At 42.5% G+C, this 25162-nt stretch overlaps 1 protein-coding gene across 2 annotated transcripts in view; it reads right to left on the bottom strand.

Moving 5' to 3' along the window:
• LOC139565787 (chemokine-like protein TAFA-5) overlaps positions 1 to 25162 on the bottom strand; it is a 179484-nt gene that overhangs the window by 118414 nt on the left and 35908 nt on the right. Inside the window, exon 1 of one of the 2 annotated variants that reach the window (XM_071386351.1) lies at positions 12628 to 13660. The exons of the other annotated variant lie outside the window; for it this stretch is intronic. Coding sequence (XP_071242452.1) covers positions 12628 to 12718 — 91 coding nt within the window. The 5' untranslated portion in view covers positions 12719 to 13660. Of the gene's footprint in view, positions 1 to 12627; positions 13661 to 25162 lie in introns of those variants that run through there. 2 annotated transcript variants of the gene reach the window in all.

The following is a 25162-nucleotide window of genomic DNA, read 5'->3' on the forward strand; positions in this document are numbered from 1 at the left end:
TATCTTTCCGATTTGGTCCTGCCGTACATACCTACACGTACGCTACGGTCACAAGACGCAGGCTTCCTAATTGTCCCTAGAATTTCTAAGCAAACAGCTGAAGGCAGGGCTTTCTCCTATAGAGCTCCATTTTTTTATGGAATGGTCTGCCTACCCATGTGAGAGACGCAGACTCGGTCTCAACCTTTAAGTCTTTACTGAAGACTCATCTCTTCAGTGGGTCATATGATTGAGTGTAGTCTGGCCCAGGAGTGTGAAGGTGAACGTAAAGGCTCTGGAGCAAACAAACTGCCCTTGCTGTCTCTGCCTGGCCGGTTCCCCTCTCTCAACTGGGATTCTCTGCCTCTAACCCTATTACAGGGGCTGAGTCACTGGCTTACTGGTGCTCTTCCATGCCGTCCCTAGGAGGGGTGCGTCACTTGAGTGGGTTGAGTCACTGACATGGTCTTCCTGTCTGGGTTGGCGCCCCCCCTTGGGTTGTGCCGTGGAGCAGATCTTTGTGGGCTATACTCAGCCTTGTCTCAGGATGGTAAGTTGGTGGTTGAAGAATCCCTCTAGTGGTGTGGGGGCTGTGCTTTGGCAAAGTGGGTGGGGTTATATCATGCCTGTTTGGCCCTGTCCGGGGGTATCATCGGATGGGGCCACAGTGTCTCCTGACCCCTCCTGTCTCAGCCTCCAGTATTTATGCTGCAGTAGTTTATGTGTCGGGGGGCTAGGGTCAGTCTGTTATATCTGAAGTACTTCTCCTGTCTTATCCGGTGTCCTGTGGGAATTTAAGTATGCTCTCTCTAATTCTCTCTTTCTCTCTTTCTTTCGTTCTTTCTTTCTTTCTCGGAGGAGGACCTGAGCCCTAGGACCATGCCTCAGGACTACCTGGCATGATGACTCCTTGCTAATGCTGCAGTTTCAACCTTTCTGCCTGCGGCTATGGAACCCTGACCTGTTCACCGGAGGTGCTACCTGTCCCAGACCTGCTGTTTTCAACTCTCTAGAGACAGCAGGAGTGGTAGAGATACTTTCAATGATCGGCTATGAAAAGCCAACTGACATTTACTCCTGAGGTTCTGACTTGTTGCACCCTCGACAACTACTGTGATTATTATTATTTGACCATGCTGGTCATTTATGAACATTTGAACATCTTGGCCATGTTCTGTTATAATCTCCACCCGGCACAGCCAGAAGAGGACTGGCCACCCCTCATAGCCTGGTTCCTCTCTAGGTTTCTTCCTAGGTCTTTCTAGGGAGTTTTTCCTAGCCACCGTGCTTCTACACCTGCATTGCTTGCTGTTTGGGGTTTTAGGTTGGGTTTTTGTACAGCACTTTGAGATATCAGCTGAAGTAAGAAGGGCTATATAAATACATTTGATTTGATTTGAAATGTACTAGAAACTTACTGTGAACCTGGGATACGAAATGTATGAAATGTTGTACTGTTTTTTTTTATTATTTAGTAGTCTAATATAGTAAGAAACACTTATTTGAAGGGTTCGAATGACCTCTGACCTCTGTCTTGACTTTTTCCTTTGTGGTTTGATCACCCTCACTGGAAAGCCATTTCGATGAGGAATTTAAGGTCATTTGTAATACTGATAATTATGATGGTTTATAGTTCATAGCCCTATTTGTGATTTGGACCAACGGGAAGAAGGAGAGGGTGTTGCCTTTGAATAAGAGTAGGCTGTCTCTAGTCTATTTTTACTATGAAGTTATGGGTACATTTTTTTTTATTTTTTTTATTAAGGGTAGTAATCGAATTTGATTGGCAATGTTGTTGTTTTTACACATTAGTCACTACGGTGAGTCATGTGTCAAAATGGGGGAATTACCAGTCCTTTGAGGCTTTTGGATTGAAGTTTACACACCTTGAGCGATATGTAGGGATGTATCGAGTGATATATGAAGGAGTGTATTGTTGTGTTTGTTTGTTTGTTTTTGTTTTGATAAATCTCACCAGATTGGGTTTGCTGGATGATCAGGATAATTTTTTTCCTTTGACATGCTTTTTAAAGATTTGCATTCGGAATATTGGTTGTAGTAAAAATGGTTGTGATCTGTCCTTTCTTTGAGGTTATGGTGGAGATGGTATCTAGATGCATGAAAGGGATCATTTGACCAAATGGTGTGGACCTCAAAACCCCCTCTAACCGGCTGAAGAAATGACGTTCAATACAGCCCTGTCCTGCACCACTTCTATCGGGAGACCTGAGTCCGAACCAGCAACCGGTGTAAAGCATTTAGTTGAAGTTATCGACTGCCTTTTGTCTCAGGAGGGCCACAGAAGTCCACGTGAAGTGAACATGGAGAGAGATCCGTTCCAAAAACGTTTCTTATGTTGCTGGTATACTGGTTGGCAAATGGACAAGACATAGTAGGAGTTGTGGTGGGGTTCAGGTGAGACATTGAAATTGGGACATTATCATGGGCCATCCACTTTGAACTGTGAAGCTATCTGAAGAAGAAAATGAAGAAATGCCAGAAGATTGAGTGCCTGAGAAGAGAGGAGGTTGGTCCACTGTGACCGTAATTGATTTAGACGTGTCTGAAATTGTTATTTGGGGTATCAGGTTGACGGGGGAGGTCTACATTGCAAAATGTATAGCAATTTAGGCTACGCACGCATTGAGATCTGTAATTATAACCCACTTGAGAGAGTTACTTGAGTTAATTTTAACCTGTTATGGCTGTAAGCTGAGCCTTGAGTACCCTGGAAAGAGGTGGCCATTTCAAACGGCCTCGTTCTCAATTCTTGCTCGTACAATATGCATATTATTATTAATATTGGATAGAAAACACTCTCTAGTTTCTAAAAACGTTTGAATTATGTCTCTAAGTGAAACAGAACCCTTTTTACAGCTCATTTCCTATCCGGAAGTGAGATTTCCAAAAGCTAAGTCGCTCTTCAAAACCTTGTCTATAAAAGGTCATGTCACTTAGGACTGTAGAAACACGTCATACACCTTCCTCTGGGTCTCATGCGGAAGTGAGAACAGAAAGGAGTTGAATATCTCTTTCAGAGAATGCATACACCCTCTTTGAATGAGACGACCGCCATAATTTATTTTTCCTGAGGCGCGAACTCGGACCAGGACTCTCCACCTGGAAAACGGTCGTTCTCGATGAATATGACATCTGGCTTCGATTTTTTTTGATACATGTCACAATATCATCCTAAAGTATGTTTTTTAAATATAGTTTAATTAAATTATATAAATTTATTCGGGATTTTATACGTGATGCGTAGGAAGAATTTTTTTCAAGATGGAGAGGTTAGCACAGGAAGGCCAGTGTGCTTGCCAATTCAAGAGGGAAATAGTTCGTTTTGGATCGAAACAAAGCTGGTTCTGAACAAAAGACCCATTGTACAACATTCTGAATGAAGATCAACAAAGATAAGAACCCAATTTGGGATGCTATTTCATATATATCTGTCGAACTGTGCTATGCTACCGTTTGCCTTGAGTCAATGCTGTTGCTATGTTTGCTATTGTAGTAAGCTAATATGACGATATATTGTGTTTTCGCTGTAAAACACTTAAAGAATCGGAAATATTGTCTGTATTCACTAGCTGTATTCACTTTCATTAGCTATCCATCTGAAATGTTTTATTATGAGTAATTAGTAGTTGACGTTGGTGTCTGTATTTACTCTGGCTACTCCCGTGCTATTTCTGACTGTAGCTATAATGGTAGCTATGATGGTAGCAGTAATGTAAAACTGATTTATAGCTGAAATATGCACATTTTTCGAACAAAACATAGATTTAATGTGTGTGTAACATGTTATAGGACTGTCATCTGAGGTAGTTTTTTCTAGGTTATTTAGGTTAGTTCTAGGTTAGTTAGGTTGGCTTTGCATGCTAGCTGCATGCTAGCTGCATGCTACCGGTGCTGTGAAAAATGTCTGTCTCTCTTTTTGTATTTGGTGGTGAGCTAACATGAATATATGTGGTGTTTTCGCTGTAAAACATTTAAAGAATCTGAAATACTGTCTGTATTCACAAGATCTTTGTCTTTCATTTGCTATCCACCATATATTTTTCTGAAATGTTTTCTGATGTGTAATTAGTAGTTGACGTTGGTGTCTGTATTTACTCTGGCTACTCCCGTGCTATTTCTGACTGTAGCTTTGATGGTAGCATGAATGTAAAACTGATTTATAGCTCAAATATGCAAATTTTTTGAACAAAACATAGATTTATTGTGTAACATGTTATAGGACTGTCATCTGAGGTAGTTTTTTCTAGGTTATTTAGGTTAGTTAGGTTGGCTTTGTGCATGCTACCGGTGCTATGAAAAATGTCTGTCCTCTTTTGTATTTGGTGGTGAGCTAACATAAATATACGTGGTGTTTTTGCTGTAATACATTTAAAAAATCGGACATGTTGGCTAGATTCACAAGATCTTTATCTTTCAAATGGTGTATTGGACTTTTTTTAATTTAAAAAATATATATTTTTAAAAAATAGATTTTGAATTTCGCGCCCTGCACTTTGAGCTGGATGTTGTCATAGGTGTACCGACCTCGGGCTTGCAGCCTTAACAGGTTTTAAGGTGAATATATTGTATGTTAATGTAAATGTACATTCTCCCCGTGTTGATGTTGATTGGGTTTTTAATTAGGATTTGGAAACTGAATGATGTCCCTGACCTATTCCCTATTCCTGACTACATCTCTGATGAAGAGGACTCCAATACTGAGCATAAGGACCCAGATGTGGAGCCAATTTTCCACACTGTGTACAAAGTGCCCAGAGAGGGATCTCTGTCACTTGTGTAGGAAGGGTTCAAAACAGGGTGAACATTTTCATCATGCTGACCCCTATCTTTGTGCATAGTGTCAACGTGATGATTGTCCTATTTTCTGTAATGAAGCTTGTGTGTGATTTTGTATGTTTTATTTTCTGTTCCAGATTGACTGTGTTTGGATAAGACAGGTCTAAAACTTAGCAACCCAAAGGAAGGTTGTTTACTATGGATTAAATGTCAGGCACCAGGAAAATGTACTTTGTTCGTTTAAATGTACTTTTACCAATAATCATGTAATACTTGTACCCTTACATTTTTCTAGAAGAAACTTAGATTCTTGAGAGGGGAATGGGATAGAGAAATGACATATTTACCTGATTTGTTTAATATCAATAGTTAGCAATTAATACATAACAAATAGGACATTTCTGGTCTGTTTAATTGTGTGTTTCTGTAAAGGGATGGTTTCCACTCTAGATTCCTGCAGTTAGTCTGGGCGTAGGGTCAAGAAATGGGTTTTACTAGATACAGTAGCTTGGGCTAACAATGACTTGGTAACAATTACCTAAAGCTGGCATTCTATAGACAAGATGTTGTGTGTGTGACCCCATAGAGATAGCCTGGAAGACTTTAGAACAATGCCTCACTGTCTCGTCTTCCTGGCATCTGGGAAACTAAGCCAGGTTGGGGGTAAAACACCATCCTGTGTAGATAACCAAGGTGGCTTATGGGAGTTGGAACCAGTCTGACTTAGCATTTTTAAGTCCTAACTAAGGTCTCTGTTTTATCATTAACAGTTAGGCTCTCAGACTGACAGTCAAGACTGTTGGGTCGACGATCTCATTATTGCAATAATTAATCAATATTAAATAAAGATTATTGCTTGAAGGAATGACCAAGTTACTATACAGAAATTAGGTGTGTGTGTTTTATGTTTGTGTCTGTATGCCTACGTGTGTGCGTGTGTCACATGCATACATGTAGCCTAATCAATAGCCAGAAATCAACTCCTGCAGGTGCTAGCAGTAGCCGTTGTTTGCCTTCGACCCAGAAGCTAAGAAAAGCGTTCTGTATTTATGAGTCTGTTTTAACAAGCCCAGTCTGTCTAATAATTAAGTTATTCCATCCATATGGAATTAACTGCGATGATTATGATTAAGCCAAAGCAGTCTTGTTTACTAGTCCAACGCTCAAACCACTAGGCTACGCTGCCGCACCGCTGTGGTCTTTAGTATATTTAGTTAGCAACCTCTATGAAAATTCTCTAGTACTTGTGGTCATTTTGTTAGCATTCTGCTTATAGACGCTCATTGGGCTTTTCTTGCGATTTTAGCACCCCCTTGTGTACTAAGACGGTTATGCTGTATCCCATGAGAGAAGGAAGGTATGACGATATAAACATCTGTATTTCGTCCAACCCATGCCCTAACCAGGGCTGTTTAATCTGAATTGTGACTAAATACCACAACAAATCTGTATTTTCAATTATCTTTGATTCATACGACCTGATTTTTTCAATCCGTTATTGTTGTATTCTTAACTTTGTGAATTACAGTATATTCCGACCCCTTTCAGATAATTCTATTCAACTGCTAATCCTTGATGTAAGGAACGCCTCGCCTATACAGCATAGTTGGTGAGGTAACAAAAAGAGTTGGGGAGGTGACAAAAGAGGGATTTCCGCATACAGTACAATAACCATGAGCCCTTATTTGCATCTGTGTAGTGTGTGTGTGTCTGCCTATGTGTGTGCTGTATGGGAGTATTTCTGGCACTCTAAACAAATGTACAGTGCCTTGAAAAAGTATTCATCCCCCTTGGAGTTTTTCCTATTTTGTTGCATAACAACCTGTAATTTAAATTGATTTTCATTTGGATTTCATGTCATGGACATACACAAAATAGTCCAAATTGGTGAAGGTAAATGGAAAAAAATTACTTGTTTCAAAAAATTCTAAAAAATAAAAACCTGAAAAGTGGTACGTGCATATGTATTAACCCCCTTTGCTATGAAGCCCCTAAATAAGATCTGGTGCAACCAATTACCTTCAGAAGTCACATTTTAGTTAAATAAAGTCCACCTGTGTGCAATCTAAGTGTCACATGATCTGTCACAAGATCTCAGTTTATATACACCCGTTCTGAAAGGCCCCAGACTCTGAAACACCACCAAGCAAGCGGCACCATGAAGACCAAGGAGCTCTCCAAACAGGTCAGGGACAAAGTTGTGGAGAAGTACAGATCAAGGTTGGTTTATAAAAACATTATCCGAAACATTGAACATCCCACGGAGCACCATTAAATCCATTAATGGTGCACCAAAACTCACGGACCAGGCAAGGAGGGCATTAATCAGAGAGGCAACAAAGAGACCAAAGATAACCCTGAAGGAGCTGCAAAGCTCCACAGCGGAGATTGGAGTATCTGTCCATGGGACCACTCTAAGACATACAATCCACAGAGCTGGGCTTTACGGAAGAGTGGCCAGAAAAAAAGCCATTGCTTACAGAAAAAAATAAGCAAACACGTTTGGTGTTTGCCAAAAGGCATTTGGGAGACTCCCCAAACATATGGAAGAAGGTACTCTGGTAAGATTGAGCTTTTTGGCCATCAAGGAAAACGCTATGTCTGGAGCAAACCCGGCATCTCTCATCACCCCAAGAACACCATCCCCACAGTGAAGCATGGTGGTGGCAGCATCATGCTGTGGGGATGTTTTTCATTGTCAGGGACTGGGAAACTGGTCAGAATTGATGTAATGATGGATGGCGCTAAATACAGGGAAATTCTTGAGGGAAACCTGTTTCAGTCTTCCAGAGATTTGAGACTGGGACGAAGGTTCACCTTCCAGCAGGGCAATGACCCTAAGCATACTGCTAAAGCAACACTAAAGTGGTTTAAGAGGAAACGTTTAAATGTCTTGGAATGACCTAGTCAAAGCCCAGACCTCAATCTAATTGAGAATCTGTGGTATTACTTAAAGATTGCTGTACACCAGCGGAACCCATCCAACTTGAAGGAGCTGGAGCAGTTTTGCCTTGAAGAATGGGCAAAAATCCCAGTGGCTAGATGTGCCAAGCTTATAGAGACATACCCCAAAAGACTTGCAGCTGTAATTGCTGCAAAAGGTGTATCTACAAAGTATTGACTTTGCGGGGGTGAATAATTAAGCACGTTCAAGTTCCGTTTGTTTTGTCTTATTTCTTGTTTGTTTCACAATAAAAAATATTTTGAAACTTCAAAGTGGTAGGCATGTTGTGTAAATCAAATGATACAAACCCCATAAAATCTATTTTAATTGCAGCTTGTAAGTAAAGAAAATGGTGAATACTTTCGCACCCCACTGTATTCTCTTTGTCACTTCAGCCTGAAGGGATGCAGTGCTCAAGGGCAAAACAACCAAATCCATCCTTTTCTTTCCGCAAATTTAAGCATCTTTGTGAGGAAGAGCAACATTGATGAATGCGCTTGCCATCTGTACATGCTGTACATGTAAGTCACACAACTATGCCACGGTAATGACACTATAATGTTCACCAGCACTTTCACCATACTTATGCAATCTGGGTATCACAAAGACAAACGAACACACCAGAGGATCACACTTCTTTCACATAGACACTATAATACATAGAGGAAGGAGAGCAAACTGTTGCCCCCCTTCTTGCCCCCCTTCCCACCTCATCCCTATCCCCACAGTCTCTATCCTGACAATCCCTATGTCATTGTTCTCTCTGACACCATTCCATACCACCACATGTCAAACTGTGAGAGATCAATTACATCAACTGGTCTGGCACAGAGAGATGTGACAGTTGGGAGGAAGGCAATATAAGGGAGGGTAAGGTGTCTTATTATTGAACTCCCAATGGAGAGGTTCCCCTTTCCACTGTCACTCTAGGCTTCCTCTTCATTTCTGCGTCGTATTGGTGGTCTGTAACAAATGTCTTGGTGAAATGTATTTATTGATTTACTAGCTGAAGCACCACTTAAGTTAACTTGTCAGTCAAATGAGCTAAATGACAGACATGTAAAATCAGACCAAAATGCTCCATATAAACAGTGTACAGAGTCAGAGATTTTATGGGTTAAATGAAGGATTATCTAGTCATTGTCATAGGTGAGCCACTGCATAGGATTATAATAATGTGACATTCTATATCCTCCATCTCCATCTCCACAACCTCATCCCTCAACTCATGGGCCCAGCAGCATACCACCCTGCACCCCACTACCAGCTTGCCTCTGAAGCTAAGCAGGGTTGGTCCTGGTCAGTCCCTGGGTGGTGGAAGTCCTGATAGGACCAGATGCTGCTGGAAGTGGTGTTGGAGGGCCAGTAGGAGGCACTCTTTCCTCTGGTCTAAAACAATATCCCAATGCCCCAGGGCGGTGATTGGGGAAATTGCCCTGTGTAGGGTGCTGTCTTTCAGATGGGACGTTAAACGGGTGTTCTGACTCTCTGTGGTGACTAAAGATCCCATGTCACTTATCGTAAGAGCAGGGGTGTTAACCCTGGTGTCCTGGCTAAATTCCCAATCTGTCCCTCATACCATCATATCCACCTAATCATCTCCAGCTTCCAACTGGCTCTCAATCATCCCCCCTCCTCTCCCCTCTAACTATTCCCCTGGTTGTTGCTGTAAATGAAAATGTGTTCTCAGTCAATTTACCTGGTAAAATAAGGGGTAAATAAAAAGGTAGATGCTGTGTCATATTATGCAAGGTGCAACCTCTCTCCTGCCTGTTAAAAATTTCAGCAACGCAATGATGCATGCCTACCTAAGATACCCTTTCCTGACACCCTGCTGCTATCTGAAAACTTGCAGAAGGGGTGACATTTGTTTCCTTGTATTTACATTGAAATGTCAGGGTACTGCCAATATACTGTATATAATGAGATATATGATTCCTCATGTCATCTGACTACAGTGAATTCGTGAAGTATTCAGACACCTTTACTTTTTCCACATTTTGTTACATTACAGCCTTATTATAAAATTGATTTAATCGTTTTTTCCCTCAGAAATCTACACAAAATACCCCATAATGACAAAGTATGGGGAGCGTCGCTGCACAGCTATTTTCAGGTCTCTCCAGAGATGTTCGATCGGGTTCAAATCTGGTTCAAGTCAGGGACCTGGCTGGGCCACTCAAGGACATTCAGAGACTTGTCCTTAAGCCACTCCTGGGTTGTCTTGGCTGTGTGCTTAGGGCCATTGTCCTGTTGGAAGGTGAACCTTCGCCACAGTCTGAGGTCCTGAGCACTCTGGAGCAGGTTTTCATCAAGGATATCTCTGTACTTTGTTCCATTCATCTTTGCCTTGATCCTGACTAGTCTCCCAGGCCCTACCACTGAAAACCATCCCAGCAGCATGATGCGGTAACCACCATGCTTAACCTTAGGGATGGTGTCAGGTTTCTTACAGATGTGACGTTTGGCATTCAGGACAAAGAGTTCAATCTTGGTTTCATCAGACCAGAGAATCTTGTTTCTTGTGATCTGAGAGTCCTTTAGGTGCCTTTTGGCAAACTCCAAGCGGGCTGTCATGTGCCTTTTACTGAGGAGTGGCTTCCGTCTGGCCACTCTAGCGTAAAAGCCTGATTGGTGGAGTGCTGCAGAGATGGTAAATCAATTTTAAAATAAGGCTGTAATGTAACAAAATGGGGAAAATGGGAAGGGGTCTGAATACTTTCCAAATGCAGTGTATATAGAGTCCTGTCTGCCTGTATATGTTAGGTATCTATCATGCTGGGGAAGCTAAAAAAAATAGCACCTATTTATTTAATTTGCAAGAAAATTACATTTTGGGGTTGGGTAACATTCAATGCAAACAGATGTGGAAATATTTCATTTCGACAGAGAACATTCCAAAGGATTGTGCTACTAGCAACTGTATGGACAAAATCATATTGCACTACTTACTATAGGTTCCTTTTTATTATTCTGGCCCCAATAGACTGTCATTAATGCAGTTCTTATGAATTCATTATATCAGCAGCATGTATTTTATTCTGTAGCCTACCGTGTGTAATTTGACCTTGGCTATTCTAACAGCACAAAGTGAACATGGTCCCAGCTTCCTTTGTATGCCTCTTCTTGCTTCCTTGCATAGATTTCAATCAAATAAATACCTCCCACAATAGACTTCCAATTCCAAACCTCTGATTTTAATAAAGCAAACAACATGATCAAAATAACCAAAGACTACAAGACATAAAATACATGTTTGCTAACCAATTTGTTATTTTTGTGCTGTGGAAAGGAATACAATGATATCCACAAAATGCTATTGAACGTGGACAAATATAGCCTTGGTCACGATGACAAACTCATTGACCAGGAAGGATAAGATCTTTTGCATTTGTGCATTCATTGCCATTCCGGAAGAATACCACAGCCTATGATAGGCTGCCTATTACATTGACATTCCGGAAGAATACCATGGCCCTGGCCTATCAGATGCCACATGGAGTTCAGTTGGGTGGATGTGGATTATTTGTGCTGTAGTCAGATCTCAGAGCCCTGACAGCCCCTTTAGCCCTGTAGGCACAAGACTAACAGGAAAGGTCTTTCGCACTTGGCACCCATGAATTTCTCTTTCCACCATGTGGCACAGAGATGCCATGGAGAGAGAGAGACCATTTTCCACCAGTTGACCTGCCTTTCCACTGACAGTGAGGAGAGGAGCCTGGCCGAGTCGTAACCTAATGACCCTGCTGCCTGCCACACACCCACACACAAACAGTGCCCCTAGCCTCACGCCAGACATGAGAGAAAAGGCACGGCAGTTTGTGCATAGGATGTCTATTCAAAGCTTTACCAATGTGAAATCCAGTGGTATTTGAGGTTAAACCACATTGCCAGAGGGCCTTTTATACCACCTTATGTATGTCTGAATACACTGCAATCACATCGGTTTCCTACGTTGAGGATGCATTTAATGAGTTACGACAAAATACAATCATATAGGCTGTCTACATTATTTTAAGCTGCAACAAATTGTGACAGCTTGAAATGGTGGTGGCTGTAAAAAAAATATAGATATCTGCCAGAGGTCATTAAAAATGAAATCAATAAAATAATTGGAAAATGTGTCCAAATGAAAACCAATTAATTGTCTTAAAAGCAGTAAAAAAAAAAAAAAGGCTTCGTTTACATTTATAAATGACATTAACGCAGGCCAAAATAAAAACCAAATAGCAATATAGATTTGTAGCTAGAGCTTCACCATAGGGTGAATGAATGTATAGCAGGGTTGGATTGTATACAGTGGCCATGGCACGAGGCATGACAACAAGAATAACAGCGGCTAATACGAGGACATAATAAGGGTTTGTCCTCAGCCTTACCTTAAAGCTAGACTGTAGTGCCATCTATTGAAGAACTCAACTACAAATCACACTATCTATTGAAACGGGATAGTACCACCCATATATTAACGTTACATACAGTATCAATGTATTTATCTTCTGTTCTTTTTTGTGGGTAAATTACAGCAACAAAAAATATCTAATAAATATAATTGGATAGGTCTATAACTTGTTGACATTAACCAATAGGAAAGCATTGCTGGTGACAATCAGACCATTGAATTGTTCACGTTCATCAAATAGATAGATATTCATATTATCGAATCAATTGTATTTTTTTGGCTTGGGGTCAAATCCAGCAGGTTTACGCCATGGCAAAGTTGATTAAGCATGAGAGCCAAAGACGCCTTCTGCACGAAGCTCTTTTGTAGGGCTATAAGACTTGATATAATATATTATGAAAGACAGTGAGTGGGCTACAGTACAGACAGGCGACATGAATACCGAGCTATGTAATATGACAACACCATTATATAATGGTCTGAAATCAGTTACATAAACAATTACCTTCTTTGAGCAAGCGTGAGTGGATGAGAAGAATAACAAAACAACAGATTGCCGCTCCCGCTAAAGCCCAGGCAACTCTGAGAAGCTGCATCCTGGCTGGTGAGTGGCGACGACTTAATTCAAACACCCGAGGAGATAAGTCAGAAGTCTTCAGAGACACACACAGCCTTCTATTCTGCTCCCATCCAGCGCAATGCTGCTCACCCCACCCCCCCAAAAAAATAAGAGAAAATAGGCTGTTTTGTGGAAAACACAAAATAAATCCCCCTTTAGTTCGCTTCAGAAATAGCTGGGACGAATACAAATACTAGTCAATCCGTCAGGTGAAGGGGAAACATAGATGATCCCGCCCGTGGAAAAGGACTCAGTGCTGGGTCAAAATTGAAGTGTGGGGTGCCTCAGTATGAAGCGGGGCTGTTAAACCCCCATCGTTTGAAGTGCTGACATTCCCACTGCCACTTCACCCCCTCGTCCGTGACTCGGCCACCGCAGGCTCACAGGCAGCTTTCTCTTCGCTCCCTCTCTCTGACTGCTGCGCGCGGATACGGTAATTCGGTGCGCTGATCACCACTCTCCTCCAGTAAATGTTCCACACAACTCCCGCGCAGGAATAGACTCGGAAGCTGGCAGCACCACCATGTCGCTATGCAGTAGGGCTATATTTCCGTTTAGTTTCAGCCAGATAGCACGCTTGCCATTTTACGCACAGGGATAGCTCACAATCTGTGGATACCTCTCGTCTTAGTTGATCTACATGTAGATCATGAAAGATGCTCGCATCTCTTTAGATTTGGAGGCGATACCTCCCGAGCTTTATCAGATATAAAAAAACAAAAAACAAACGCGCAATTGACCGTTTTCCTTTAAGTTTCTTGATCTACTTCCGGATTTCGATACATTTGTCAGTTAGTGATGACGATGACAAAGTATATTTTGGCCTCACCATCCCTGATCTCAGTACCAGTTCTTCGGGTTTTCCGGATCTCCTCGTCAGGCAACCGCATATAAAGTCTACAGACGCGACTTTCTCTCTCCCTGCTCTGTGCTCTCCCGGTGAGTGACGTCACAACAACTCCCCCCACAATATGTTTCCTCGGGCGAATTCATAGAGCCAGTGTGAGGAGAGGCGGAGAGGCGTGGAGGGGATGGAGGAGGAACGGGGCTGGTTGGCAGATGAAAAACTGCATTGCTCGTTAACTACCTAATTACAGTGTCCCTATTCTGCATTTGGAGAACTTTAGTTGTATTACCTTAGGGCATATCCAATTGAATTTCAATGCATTTTTTTCCCTATTTTTTCTATTTCAAATGTAGCCTACAGGCAAGGTGCCTAGCACCCAGCTTGTGCCTTTAGTAGACTATAGACATATTTCAAAGACAGATTTGCACAAATTCTTTCAAAGCAAAGTATTTTAAAATAGAAGAATATGGGCATATAGGCCAATCACATGCAATATCTCCTGCGATACAGTGTCCATCCCATTTCCAAAGCCCTTGACGGGTCTGTGCCAACTCACATATTCTATTTTTATTTAGCTAGGTAAGTCAGTTAACAACAAATTCATATTTACAATGACGGCCTACTGGGGAACAGTGGGTTAACTGCCTTGTTCAGGTGCAGAGCGACAGATTTTGATCTTGTCAGCTCGGGATTTCATCCAGCATACTGGCCCAACGCTCTAACCACTAGGCTACTTGCCGCCCCAAAATCTATAGACAGTATAAACAAGTGAATCCACTGATTGGTTGAACTTCATCCAAACAAACTTAAGTTGCAGTGTCAATAACTTGGCTCCTGCAGCTATTTCATTGCTAATTAATGTTGTGGGTGGGGGGTAAAGGAGGTATTAACAACAAGGGCATCCATGTTTGATGCTGCCTATGTAAAGAGAAAGGGAGAGAGAGGAGAGAGAGGGGAGAGAGCGGGGGAGAGAGAGCTCCCTCCTCCCAGCCTCTTCCATTCTCAGGCTGTACTCTATCAATCAGTGGGACAGCAATTAACGGAGACCTGTCCACAACTTGTCTGCCAAGGGGGTGGGGTGTGTGTGTGGAGGGCTGGGGGCAACATGGCTTACATTAAATATGGTGAACCCTGTCATTACCGGTCACTAAAACGCTTCAGCTTTGTTATTTATGGGACAAGGGTAGAAATGGCAACAAGCTTGCACAGTCTCACAGCAGAATTTGATGTTCGTCCACGTTCTCCAAACGTTAAATTTCGAAGTTGCTCCAAAGGTCAAATTTCGAAGTGTTTTTGTTGCTACTGCTGCTCTGTATCATTCCATTTCTCCAAACGTCAAACGTCAAACTTCGAAGTTAAGGGTTAAGCTTAGGCACACATTCCGAATGGTTACGGTAAGGGTTAAGGTTTGGGATAGGGTTAAAACCAGAAATAAAAAAAAACATTTCTGATCCAGAGTCATGGGTTTACACCCATCCACAACGCCATAGCAAAACCCAAGCCTACTTGATGGCAATAGCGCTCACGGTTACGCCTAGTGGCCGGTTTTGAAGGCATTTTCTGACGTCCTCAGGACATGGATAGACGTCCAATATTGACATCAATCATAAATGACCTGGCTGAGAAATAGCCCATAACCACAGACTATAGGTTCAGATTACCCTATAACCCCCAAGCCTAATCCTATTAAGGGAATGTTAATTAAATGACCCTGCATAAGTGCTTGGGGGCAACAAGTCAAACAGCCATGAGCTGAACAGTAGCCTCAAGCACACATAATATAGGCCTTCTCCTTTGAAGTATAGTATTTCTTAATCGCAAGTCGACGACATCCGATCCTCGTTTGCTAAGTCAAACGACACCGCTGGTTCTGCTCACACTGCCCTACCCTGTGCTTTGTCCTCTTTCTCCCCTCTCTCTCCAGATGAAATCTCGCGTCTTGTGACGGCCGGCCGCCCAACAACCTGCCCGCTTGACCCTATCCCCTCCTCTCTTCTCCAGACCATTTCCGGAGACCTTCTCCCTTACCTCACCTCGCTCATCAACTCATCCTTGACCGCTGGCTACGTCCCTTCCGTCTTCAAGAGAGCGAGAGTTGCACCCCTTCTGAAAAAACCTACACTCGATCCCTCCGATGTCAACAACTACAGACCAGTATCCCTTCTTTCTTTTCTCTCCAAAACTCTTGAACGTGCCGTCCTTGGCCAGCTCTCCTGCTATCTCTCTCAGAATGACCTTCTTGATCCAAATCAGTCAGGTTTCAAGACTAGTCATTCAACTGAGACTGCTCTTCTCTGTGTCACGGAGGCGCTCCGCACTGCTAAAGCTAACTCTCTCTCCTCTGCTCTCATCCTTCTAGACCTATCGGCTGCCTTTGATACTGTGAACCATCAGATCCTCCTCTCCACCCTCTCCGAGCTGGGCATCTCCGGCGCGGCCCACGCTTGGATTGCGTCCTACCTGACAGGTCGCTCCTACCAGGTGGCGTGGCGAGAATCTGTCTCCGCACCACGTGCTCTCACCACTGGTGTCCCCCAGGGCTCTGTTCTAGGCCCTCTCCTATTCTCGCTATACACCAAGTCACTTGGCTCTGTCATATCCTCACATGGTCTCTCCTATCATTGCTATGCAGACGACACACAATTAATCTTCTCCTTTCCCCCCTCTGATAACCAGGTGGTGAATCGCATCTCTGCATGTCTGGCAGACATATCAGTGTGGATGACGGATCACCACCTCAAGCTGAACCTCGGCAAGACGGAGCTGCTCTTCCTCCCGGGGAAGGACTGCCTGTTCCATGATCTCGCCATCACGGTTGACAACTCCATTGTGTCCTCCTCCCAGAGTGCTAAGAACCTTGGCGTGATCCTGGACAACACCCTGTCGTTCTCAACTAACATCAAGGCGGTGACCCGTTCCTGTAGGTTCATGCTCTACAACATTCGCAGAGTACGACCCTGCCTCACGCAGGAAGCGGCGCAGGTCCTAATCCAGGCACTTGTCATCTCCCGTCTGGATTACTGCAACTCGCTGTTGGCTGGGCTCCCTGCCTGTGCCATTAAACCCCTACAACTCATCCAGAACGCCGCAGCCCGTCTGGTGTTCAACTTTCCCAAGTTCTCTCACGTCACCCCGCTCCTCCGCTCTCTCCACTGGCTTCCAGTTGAAGCTCGCATCCGCTACAAGACCATGGTGCTTGCCTACGGAGCTGTGAGGGGAACGGCACCTCCGTACCTTCAGGCTCTGATCAGGCCCTACACCCAAACAAGGGCACTGCGTTCATCCACCTCTGGCCTGCTCGCCTCCCTACCTCTGAGGAAGTACAGTTCCCGCTCAGCCCAGTCAAAACTGTTCGCTGCTCTGGCACCCCAATGGTGGAACAAACTCCCTCACGACGCCAGGTCAGCGGAGTCAATCACCACCTTCCGGAGACACCTGAAACCCCACCTCTTTAAGGAATACCTAGGATAGGATAAAGTAATCCTTCTAATCCCCCCCCCCTTAAAAGAGTTAGATGCACTATTGTAAAGTGGTTGTTCCACTGGATATCATAAGGTGAATGCACCAATTTGTAAGTCGCTCTGGATAAGAGCGTCTGCTAAATGACTTAAATGTAATGTAAATGTAAGTCCAGAGAGCCTTATTATACTGTTCTAGAATACTTCTAAGATAAAAGTCCAGGTTTCTCAAGCAAAGGCATGAGTAGAAGTACAGCTACAAAGACGTGTTAGGTTGTCCAGTTTTGTGCAGAAACAGGAGTTAGTACTACAGAAAGAGCCTTATTTCAGTGTTATACTGTCTGTAGCCTGCCTCCTTGTTCAATTTGCCTACCCTCCTTTCTTTCCTCTGTGTCTCCCTGCCCGGAGCTAAGGAAAGTATTACTTGCTTTGTCCTCTGTTCTGTTCACATCGTCGGTTCGGTGCCATACCATGGCCCATGCCAATAAAAGCCATATGTTCACTGTATTCCCCATTATCTTCTATGTGGACAATATGCTTGAAAGATGATATGATCAGAAGTTAATTAGGCCATATTGTCCAATTCTGCTTTTGTCTCAATGCTTGTTAGAAGTCTACTGCAAGAGAATCGCTCTACAGAATTCAGAGAAGCAGTTTGATTAATTGATACAGAAATAAGAGTTGAACCATTATTTTCTAGTGAACAATTTTGAAAAATGTTTTACTTAACAACTGAAAATCGTATTATCCTCCATCGTTAGGACAGTGGATGAATCAAATGCATTATTATTGCCCGAGCCTGTATTATTTAAAAAAATAAAAATAAATATGGGCTACAGAAGCCATATGGCATGAAGTAATTTGAAGCCCTTACAAGCCTTAGAAATATCCAAAGGATGAAACATTTAAAAAAAGGTTATTATGAGAACAAAGAAGATAGGCATGGATACTGTGGGAACATGTAGGTTTGAGCATGGATGATGTCATTAATGTTTGTTGAAATATACAATATGTATGTATATCTGAGTTGGTGTGTTTTGTATTTTTTCGTCTTTTTACTTTATGTTGAAGGTCGGGCATTAAGCCTCAACCAATGTCATGTCTCATTTAGTGGGTCCATGTCTGTGAAATGTTAAGTTGTCTGTTGTGTTTTGTCTATGTCTATTGTCTAAAAACCAACATAAAATCGTCCACATTCTTTGGGGATGGAATTTGTGTTGCCCAAAATGATAAACAGTGAAAAGCAGTCTACTGCTTGACATGTTGAGGTTTCTTTGAACAATTCCAGTGAAACACTAACACTTGTCTAATAAACCATTTCAAAGGACTCTTCAATAGCTCCTCTGAAATCAATATATTGTTATAATATATGCAGTACTTCAAGGCTCTCCAAGGATTTTCCTTTTGCCAGAAGAAATTAATATTTTCAAACACACAACATAAAAATATATTTTAATCCAAGATGGGAACCCAACTAACAGGAGCAAAATGTTTATCTTCATTGTATTCCCCATTATCTTCTACGTTTGAAAGATGGCTTGATCAGAAGTGAATGAGAGCATATTGTCCAATTCTGCTTTTGTCTCAATGCTTGTTAGAAGTTCCACTGCAGGAGAATCGCTCTTCTGAATTCAGAGGAGCAGTTTCATTAATTAATACAAAAATAAGAGTTGAACCATTTTGAAAAAACTTTTACTTCAAAAATGGAAATCAAATGATCCTCCAAATCAAATCAATTGTCTTGATCGCATACACATATGTTATTGCAGGTGTATTCATCTTTGAAACAGTGGATGAATCAAATGCATTATTATTTAAATATTGAAAAAATGTGGGCTACAGATAGAAATAAAATACTATAAAACAATTTGAAGCCATATGGCATAAAAAATTACAAACCCTAGAAATATCCAGATGATTAAGAATGAGATTGTTTTATTATGAGAACAAACAAGATGGGTATGGATACTGTGAGAACATGTACAGTTGAAGTCGGAAGTTTACAAACACCTTAGCCAAATACATTTAAACTCAGTTTTTCACAAATCCTGACATTTAATCCTAGTTAAAATGCCCTGTCTTGGGTCAATTAGGATCACCACTTTTTTTTAAGAATGTGAAATGTCAGACTAATAGTGGAGATAATTATTTATTTCAGGTTTTATTTCTTTCATCACATTCCCAGTGGGTCAGAAGTTTACATACACTCAATTAGTATTTGGTAGCATTGCCTTTAAATGGTTTAACTCGGGTCAAACGTTTTGAGTAGGCTTCCACAAGCTTCCCACAAGTTGGGTGAATTTTGGCCCATTCCTCCTGACAGAGCTGGTGTAACTGAGTCAGGTTTGTAGGCTTCCTTCATCGCAAATGCTTTTTCAGTTCGGCCACAAATTTTCAATAGGATTGAGGTCAGGGCTTTGTGATGGCCACTCCAATACCTTGACTTTGTTGTCCATAAGCCATTTTGCCACAACTTTGCTTGGGGTCATTGTCTGTTTGGAAGACCCATTTGCGACCAAGCTTTAACTTCCTGACTGATGTCTTGAGATGTTGCTTCAATATAGTGTGCACCAGTCCCTCCTGCAGCAAAGCAGGCCCACAACATGATGCTGCCACCCAGTGCTTCACTGTTGGGATGGTGTTCTTCGGCTTGCAAGCCTCCCCCTTTTTCCTCCAAACATAACGATGGTCATTATTGCCAAACAGTTCTATTTTTGTTTCATCAGACCAGAGGACATTTCTCCAAAAAGTACGATATTTGTCCACATGTGCAGTTTCAAACTGTAGTCTGGATTTTTTATGTCGGTTTTGGAGCAGTTGCTTCTTCCTTGCTGAGCTGCCTTTCAGGTTATGTCGATATAGGACTCGTTTTACTGTGGATATAGATGCTTTTGTACCTGTTTCCTCCAGAATCTTCACAAGATCCTTTGTTGTTGTTCTGGGATTGATTGCACTTTTCGCACCAAAGTCCGTTCATCTCTAGGAGACAGAACACGTCTTCTTCCTGAGTGGTATGATGGCTGCGTAGTCCCATGGTGTTTATACTTGCGTACTATTGTTTGTACAGATGAATTTGGTACTTTCAGTCGTTTGGAGATTGCTCCCAAGGATGAACCAGACTTGTGGAGGTCTACAATTTATTTTATGAGGTCTTGGCTGATTTCTTTTGAGTTTCCCATGAAGTCAAGCAAAGAGGCACTGAGTTTGAAGGTAGGCCTTGAAATACATACACAGGTACACCTCTGATTGACTCAAATTATGTCAATTAGCCTATCAGAAGCTTCTAAATCCATGACATACTTTCCTGGAATTTTCCAAGCTGTTTAAAGGCACAGTCAACTTAGTGTATGTAAACTTCTGACCCACTGGAATTGTGATACAGTGAATTATAAGTGAAATAATCTGTTTGTGAACTATTTTGGGAAAAATTACTTGTGTCATGTACAAAGTAGATGCCCTAACCAACTTGCCCAAACTATAGTTATTTAACAATACATTTTTGGAGTGGTTGAAAAGTTTGGAGTTTTAATGACTCTAACCTAAGTGTATGTAAACTTCCGACTTCAACTGTATATATATATTTTATAGAACTAAAAGGGTCCTACCTTTCAAAATAAAATTAAATAGCAAATTATCCATAGTATGACCGTCTTAAAACAATTCCATATGTGTCAGCTTCGACCCCCCCCCCCACGTCCCCAATCGCATAGACACCCAACAGTGGCCTACAGTATACACTTGCTCAAGTCTCAGAATTCATACAGCTGAATACAGCATAGCCTGCAGTCCACGATTCTTAATATAATCATATCAGCAGCAGAGCTCAAGCAAGACAGCTCCCTAATTAGACCTGAGAAAAACCAATAGATACACTGAGGAGTTAATTGTACCTGCAACCACCAACCCTCTCTCTCTCTCTCTCTCTCTCTCTCTCTCTCTCTCTCTCTCTCTCTCTCTCTCTCTCTCTCTCTCTCTCTCTCTCTCTCTCTCTCTCTCTCTCTCTCTCTCTCTCTCTCTCTCTCTCTCTCTCTCTCTCTCTCTCTCTCTCTCTCTCTCTCTCTCTCTCTCTCTCTCTCTCTCTCTCTCTCTCTCTCTCTCTCTCTCTCTCTCTCTCTCTCTCTCTCTCTCTCTCTCATCCCCCCCTCTCCCCCTCTATTTCTCTCTTCGTCAGTATAAGCCAGTCAGTTCTCACCTGCTCTGATCCCATTCGTCAGCAGCTTAAGTGGCGTTCGTTGGTGTGTTATGAGGCTGATTATGTTTGTTTTCTCTTGAATATTCATCAGTTTCTCAAAGTTTTACAGCCAGGAAGACACCTCATTAACTACAAACCTGATTGCACAGGGTTGGAAAAAAAAAACTTATTTACAACAATTTGCTGTGAATTAAATATGTGCTGCTTCAATGGTATTTTAAAGATTTCCATCCTGAACGGTATTGTTATAATAATTAATTTTCTATAGAAACTGATAACATCAAGTGTAACAAATATAGATATTATTCTTAAAATGATTATCCATAAATTTGCCATTTTTTCACAATGAGTTGTTAACAATGGGCTGTTATTTCTCCACATTGGCACACATACACTGAGTATACAACATGCTTTTTCTATGGCATAGACTGACCAGATTAATCCAGGTGAACGCTATGATCCCTTATTGATGTCACTTGTTAAATCCACTTCAATCAGTGTAGATGAAGAGGAGGAGACAGGTTAAAGAAGGATTTTTAAGCCTTGAGACAATTGAGACATTGATTGTGTATGTGTGCCATTCAGAGAGTGAATGGACAAGACAAAAGATTGAAGTACCTTTGAACGGGGTACGGTAGTAGGTGCCAGGGGCACCAGTTTGTGTCACCACCCAAAGAACATCCAGACAATTTGGCACAACTGTGGGAAGCATTGGAGTCAACATTCAAATCAAATCAATTTGTATTTGTCACATGCGCCGAATAATACCTGTGGAACGCTTTCGACACCTGGTAGAGGTCCATGCCCCAACGAATTCAGGCTGTTCAGAGGCCCCAAAAAAACAACAACTCAATATTAAAAAACTCAATATTAGGAAGGTGTTCTTAATGTTTTGTAGTGTATATATCTTGTGCCAAGCAACACAAAAGGAGCATCAACTAAAAGCCCTTTATAAAATAGATGGAATTCAATGTTGCCCGAACATCAAAGGTAAATGGAAGCTTGTTTACCTAGTGTTGTCATAGCCACACGGGAAATACAATAGCAGAATACTAAGGCCTCGTCCTTATGAAGAAAAGTGAGAGCAATATGTTCACAGTGACCACCACATATGGCCACAACAGTCTGAAACCTGGACCTGAGGAACAACAATAGCACTGTAGATACAAACAGGGTTTGATCTCCCTTACAAGTATTATTACAAGCAGTTTTACAAATATCATTCTTTTTTTATACTAGAAAGGGAAAGAACATTTTTTTAATATTTTGATCTTTGCAAATAGCCTATATTCCCAAGAAAGGGTAACATTGTTCCATACCAATCCCTTTCATATCTAAAACAGTGGTTGCAGGCAAACCTTGGGCAGTCAGCCTATAGGCTAGTGTAGGACATGTACTGTATGTTTATATTGAAAATAATTCCTTTTATCTTTTTATAGAATCTCTGTGATATTCTTTAATAATCTTCCAAGTTTGGTAAAAACTTGATTCATTATTCAATATGTTGCATGAATATTCCAATGTTTTCCCTAATTGGTACAATACATCTAGTACATGTATATTTAAACTGGACAAAAATATAAATGCAACAATTACAACGTTTTTTCTGAGTTACAGGTCATGTAAGAAATCAGTAAATTGAAATAAATAAATTAGGTCCTAATCTACCAATTTCACATGAATGGGAATACAGATATGCATCTGTTGGTCACAGATAACTTTAAAAAGGGTAGGGGTGTGGAATCAGAAAACCAGCCAGAATCTGGTGTGACCACCATTTGCCTCATGCAGCGCGACACATCTCCTTCGCATAGAGTTGATCTGGCTGTTATTCTGGACTGTGGAATGTTGTCCCACTCCTCTTCAATGGCTGTATAAGTTGCTGGATATTGGCGGGAACTGGAACACACTGTCATATATGTCGATCCAGAGCATCCTAAACATGCTCAATGGTGAGTATGATGGCAATGGAAGAACCGCCCAGTACAGTTGAAACCGGGATCCATCCGTGAAGCGCACACTCCCCCAGCGTGCCAGTGGCCATAGAAGGTGGGAATTTTCCACCTGAAGTTGGTTACGACGCCGACCTGCAGGGTTGGGGTGGTGGGGGTTGGAGGGAGGTGGGGGGTGGCGGGACACAATGAATAGTCCGGGTAGCCATTTGAGTAGCTGTTCAGGAGTCTTATGGCTTGGGGGTAAAAGCTGTTGAGAAGCCTTTTGGTCCAAGACTTGGCGCTCCGGTACAGCTTGCCATGCGGTAGCAGAGAGAACAGTCTGTGACTGGCGTGGATGGAGTCATTGACAATTTTTAGGGCCTTCCTCTGACACCGCCTGGTATAGAGGTCCTGGATGGTGTACTGGGCCATTCGCACTACCCTCTGAAGTGCCTTCGGTCGGAAGCTGAGCAGTTGCCGTACCAGGCAGTACCAGTCAGGATGCCAGTCAGGATGCTCTCGATGTTGCAGCTGTAGAACCTTTTGAGGATCTGAAGACGCATACCATATCTTTTTAGTTTCCTGAGGGGGAATAGGCTTTGTCATGCCCTTATCATGACTGTCTTGGTGTTTGGACCATTCTAGTTTGTTGGTGATGTTGACACCAAGGAACTTGAAGCTCTCAACCTGCTCCACTACAGCCTGTTGATGAGGAAGAGGGCATGCCCGGTGCTCTGGCACCATCTGGCAAGGTCTCTGACCGCCTCCCCATAGGCTGTGAGCCATGACCAGCCTTTCAAAACACTCCATGGCTACGGACGTGAGTTCTACGGGTTGGTAGTCATTAAGGCAGGTTACCTTAGTGTTCTTGGGCACAGCAATTATGGTGGTCTGCTTGAAACATGTTGGTATTACAGACTCAATCAGGGACATGTTGAAAATGTCAGTAAAGACATCTGCCAGTTGGTCAGCACATGCCCGGAGCACCCGTCCTGGTAATCTGTCTGGCCCAGCAACCTTGTGAATGTTGACCTGTTTAAAGGTCTTACTCACGTCGGCTACGGAGAGCGTGATCACACAGTCACCCAGAACAGCTGATGCTCTCATGCGTGCCTCAGTTTTGCTTGCCTCGAAGCGAGGATGGAAGTAATTTAGCTCGTCTGGTAGGCTCGTGTCACTTGTTAGCTCGCGGCTGTGCTTCCCTTTGTAGTCTATAATAGTTTGCAAGCCCTGCCACATCCGACGAGCATCGGAGCCGATGTAGTACGATTCAATCTTAGTCCTGTATGGACGCTTTGCCTGTTTGATGGTTCGTCTGAGGGCGTAGCAGGATTTCTTATAGGCGTCTGGTTTAGAGTCCCACTCCTTGAAGGCAGCAGCTCTACCCTTTAGCTCAGTGTGAATGTTACCTGTGATCCGTGACTTCTGGTTGGGGTATGTATGTACAGTCATTGTGGGGACGACGTCATCGATGCACTTATTGATGAAGCCAGTGACCGATGTGGTGTACTCCTCAATGTCATCGGAGGAATCCAGGAACATATTTCAGTCTCTGCTAGCAAAACAGTCCAGTAGCTTAGCATCTGCATCATCTGACCACCTTTTTATTGACCGAGTCACTGGTGCTTCCTGCTTTAGTTTTTGCTTGTAAGCAGGAATCAGGAGGATTGCCCGGGTGGCTGGTCTCAGACGAACCCGCAGGTGAAGCAGCAAGATGTGGAGGTCCTGGGCTGGCATGGTTACACCTGGTCTGTGGTTTTGAGGCCTGTTGGACGTACTGCCAAATTCTCTAAAACGACGTCAGAGGCGGCTTATGGTAGAGAAATGAGCATGCAAATCTCAGCATCCCAATTGCATGCTCCCTTAAAACTTGAGACATCTGTGGCATTGTGTTGTGTGACAAAACTGCACATTTTAGAGTATTGTTCCTAGCACCTGTGTAACGATTACGCTGTTTAATAATTTTCTTGATATGCCACACCTGTCAGGT

This window comes from Salvelinus alpinus, chromosome 37, assembly GCF_045679555.1.
Source record: "Salvelinus alpinus chromosome 37, SLU_Salpinus.1, whole genome shotgun sequence".
NCBI classification, from domain to species: Eukaryota; Metazoa; Chordata; class Actinopteri; order Salmoniformes; family Salmonidae; genus Salvelinus; species Salvelinus alpinus.